We start from the raw sequence: 3,913 nt of genomic DNA on the forward strand, positions 1-3,913 counted from the left end.
TGGTCTATGCTTAATTTCATGAAGTGTGCGATTAATCGCGATTAATCACAGAAAAAGGATGTGATTAATCAGATTAAAAATTGTAATCGATTGACAGCCCTAATATATATATATAAATTATATATCTTAGGGTTATATTTAGTTTATTAATTAAATGTATTTCTATTTATATTATAATATTTTTACTAATATTATTATTTTACTTTTTTTAAACTGATTATTAATTAGTATATTAATTAGTGATCCATAAATATTATTAAAACGATGTCTTGGGGCTGTCACACCACATGATATTTTACAATCTGAACTAACTTGACCTTGTCAAAATTATTTGACTTATTTATGATGTAATTTTTTTATGAAACTTTTTTCAAACAAGCTCAAGTCTGATTAGGTTTAAAACACAATATAACTGCAAAATGCATATTATTTCAAATTGAATAAATAATTATTATTAATTGTATTATTAATTTTTTTAATGTGTTTCTCTCTCTATATATATATATATATATATTTAAACAAATATATTTATTCATAACATTTATGACTTACTTTAAAAATTAAATTAGTACAAATTAGATATTTGAAAAAAAAAGATTTATTTATTCATAAATATTATAACAAAATATTTTGGGCCACAACATGTACCTGGCTGTGTCATGAAAAGGTTAAAAAATATATATATATATATTTTCTTCATTATTTTATCAGGACAGTTGTATCACCTGACATTTTTGACGGTCCCCCAAAACTATCAAAATGAATTGTAATTTATATTTTAAAAAAATTAAAAACATTCATTACAGGAGATGTGCATTCAAGTCATTGTATGTGTGAATTTCATTTTTAATTAAGAAAAAAAAAACAATAGCTACACAGTACACACCGTTGGTGCATTTGTCAATTTTTTCTTTTTTTTTGTGATGTATTACAATTCTTGCATCACCTTAACTTCTGTGCCTAGCATCATACTTTCTTCATCTCTTTTCTCCAGATATTCCATTGCTAAAGGAAGCCTGAGTCTGTGTGCAGTCACCTCTCTCTGTCATCGCTGGCCAGGACTGTAACCCCTAAAGCTTCCCACCAAACGCTTACCCCAAGCCACCCGACAGAACGCAGCAGTAAATAAAATCTTTCAGCTGTCCCTCTGCCAACAAATCACCCGCCCCTGGGGTGGCCCCCATGGAGTCCGGCAGCTTCTTCACAGAAAGAACCTTTGACTGGATGACCCCTCAAAGGGATGCGCAAATGCTCGAGTTTAACACGTCGCACCTTTTCTTGCAGGTGCGCTAATAATCAGTTGCATTCACAGGCTTACCTCGTCACGGCGAGGGTTCACTATTTACAAAGGAATGCATTCAGGTTACGTTGTGGACCTCTGCTCCGTCAATGACTGTGACCTCTTGTGAAGGGGAGAGTTCAGCAAGGATTTGCTAAGCCAGGCCCTTTTCTCTTTAATGCTGCATGTTCTGTGCAATTTCTTTTTTCTGTTTCGTTCTACACGCATACACACAGGAGCATGGCACAATCAAAGCATGATGCATAGCCTCGTCCCTTGTGCGAGACGCAGGGTTGAACCGATTTACATTGTACTGAATTCAAATACATGCTTGCCTTTTTATCTGTCAAGAAGTACATGTGCTGTGCTGTGCACTGTGTGTGTGTGCGCGTGTGTGTGTGTGTGTGTGTGTGTGTGTGATGCCTGTGTGACATGTGGCTGTTGTGATTCGAAGAGGGCTGAAGGATCATCTAGGCTTCTTTTCCCCAAAATAGGAAACATTTTCAATACCTCCATTTTCTAATTGAGATGTTATTTAAGTAGAATGGATGTTCCTTGTCTACATGTCTGTTTGTCCAAAGTGAGGGAGATATACTTTGTGTTAGCAGCTGTGAGATTACTGTTCTCATTCAGAGAAATGATTCATGATGACTTGCTTTAAAAGCGAGTATATCTCTCACATGTTTGTGTTGCACGCACAAGTAAAAAAATATATATATATATATATATCATTTTTAATCACCTGTATGTTCTTTTTCCAAAAGGACTTTTTTTGGGGGGTGTGGACTAATTTCATTACTGGGCTATACCTTATGAGCTTTGACTCTGACTAATAATTTTTGGATTTGAGCAAGTTTAATTCACTTTTAATTAAGGAAATTAAACCGCATATATTGCATTTGAATGTTTTGCAAAGCCAGCTGCAGCATGGCTAACATTTTGAAGATGACTATCAAGGATAGGAGATCCTTTTGTTTAGTTTTCTTAATAAATAATTTCAGCCATGTGCCATTAAAATGGTATTTGTAAGGAGAATGAATCAGATATCCTGTAAGATCTCAAATAGGTTGTGCATTGTATTAATGCACTGTATAATAGCTCCAGAAAATGGCCTTGTTCTTCACTCATAATGTTCTTTTGGCAAATAGACATTTAAAAAACCAATGAATCTTTTGTTTGAGTTTGCATTTTACATCCTTGCCTATTGCCACCTTGTGTATATCCCCTGTGGTTGACTCATAATTCTGTTGGTCAACATGCATCAAATAGGCCTATGTATATTTTTGTGTCTGACTTTGGAGAGAGAGGGCAGTTTGCCTATCTGCACATCCTCAGTTTTGTGTTCCTGGCTTGTTTTTGTAAAATGATTTACTTTTTTTTTTTTCATGCAAACTGAAGGCAAAATATTACTGCTGCCTTAAAACTTGTACATTTCATCCATTTCTCACTTTGTAATCAAGTGTTTCTTCCATCTCACTGGCTTTATGGTAATTTGTCTTCAGTTTCCTTATGGCCTTACTTTTTCTTTTCTATGCATAAACATTGTCTTGTAGATTTTCAGACATAGGGTTTTACTCTTGAGGATGTGACATAAGATTATCCACCCGTACTTCCTCAGAAGAGTTTTTTTTTTTTTTTTTTGAAAAGGAAACATTAAATTTTTGGTTTTTTCAGAGGATAGTTATAAAATGGATACGTGAAAGATGCCAGATACAGGGAAAGAGGCTTGCACAACATCATTTAATGGACTGTGTGAAGTGAGTCATAAGCTTCAGAAGAAAATTGACATGAAAATACCAATAACTAGGTGCACTCAGTCAGCTCCTCTGGTGATCTGCATATAGATTGTCAACAGACAAACGCAGTAAATTGTCCCTTCGCTTCTGAACCTAAATAAGTATAATGTGTCAAGTATGTCTACGTAAGATCTCAAACAGAATGTGGGTAGATTGTAAGTATATGTAATGCCATTATTTCTCTAACCTTATGCTCTGTTCCCGTGGTCTGTTTATGTGCAAGAGAAACCTGGCCTACCTGTCACATCTTTCACTGCAGTGAATATATATCTCATGGTAGGTTTATTTTTGAAAGTCAATTTCTGTATCGGCACATATCTAACCGTCCAGACTGCAAAAAATGCTACTGAATATTTCCAGTGTTATTGCCCAAGAGAAAAGAAAACAGTGACCCACTGTGACCCAATAGCAGGCCGTGTTGTCACAATGAAACCTGCTCATTAAATAGTCTATTATTCAGCTAAATGTATACAATAAACAGTTTATATAGAACTTGATCTCAGTTTTTGAAACCAATTTTTCAAACCACTGCTAGAAAAACACACAATTCTAATTGGACTGTAAACTTTGGATAACTAATAGAAGCATGAAATTATTCTGGTTATCAGATTAACATGTTTAATGTCTTTAGTGTCTTTAATGTTTTAAATAACTTTTTTGAAAATAAAATAAAATATTGGAGAAATAATTCAGTGCAACAGTGAAACAACAAAAATGAAACAACATACATTCTGACATATACGTATGAAAGAAAATTTGATCATACTAAATTTTATAATCTTTTAGATGATTAAAAACTTTTTGGTGACAAATGGGTAAAACCCATAGTGGCATGGCT

At 33.9% G+C, this 3,913-nt stretch overlaps 1 protein-coding gene across 2 annotated transcripts in view; it reads left to right on the plus strand.

The window, feature by feature from the left end:
- The window catches only part of LOC107756599 (sushi domain-containing protein 6-like), a 41,198-nt gene extending 38,520 nt beyond the window's left edge, over window positions 1–2,678 (plus strand). For both annotated transcript variants that reach the window (XM_016573779.1, XM_016573780.1), the window contains exon 7: window positions 995–2,678. In XM_016573779.1, coding sequence (XP_016429265.1) covers window positions 995–1,020 — 26 coding nt within the window. In that variant the 3' untranslated portion in view covers window positions 1,021–2,678. The remainder of the gene's footprint in view (window positions 1–994) is intronic.
- Window positions 2,679–3,913: the final 1,235 nt, after the last annotated feature.

This window comes from Sinocyclocheilus rhinocerous, unplaced genomic scaffold, assembly GCF_001515625.1.
Source record: "Sinocyclocheilus rhinocerous isolate Xijiao unplaced genomic scaffold, SAMN03320098_v1.1 scaffold683, whole genome shotgun sequence".
NCBI classification, from domain to species: domain Eukaryota; kingdom Metazoa; phylum Chordata; class Actinopteri; order Cypriniformes; family Cyprinidae; genus Sinocyclocheilus; species Sinocyclocheilus rhinocerous.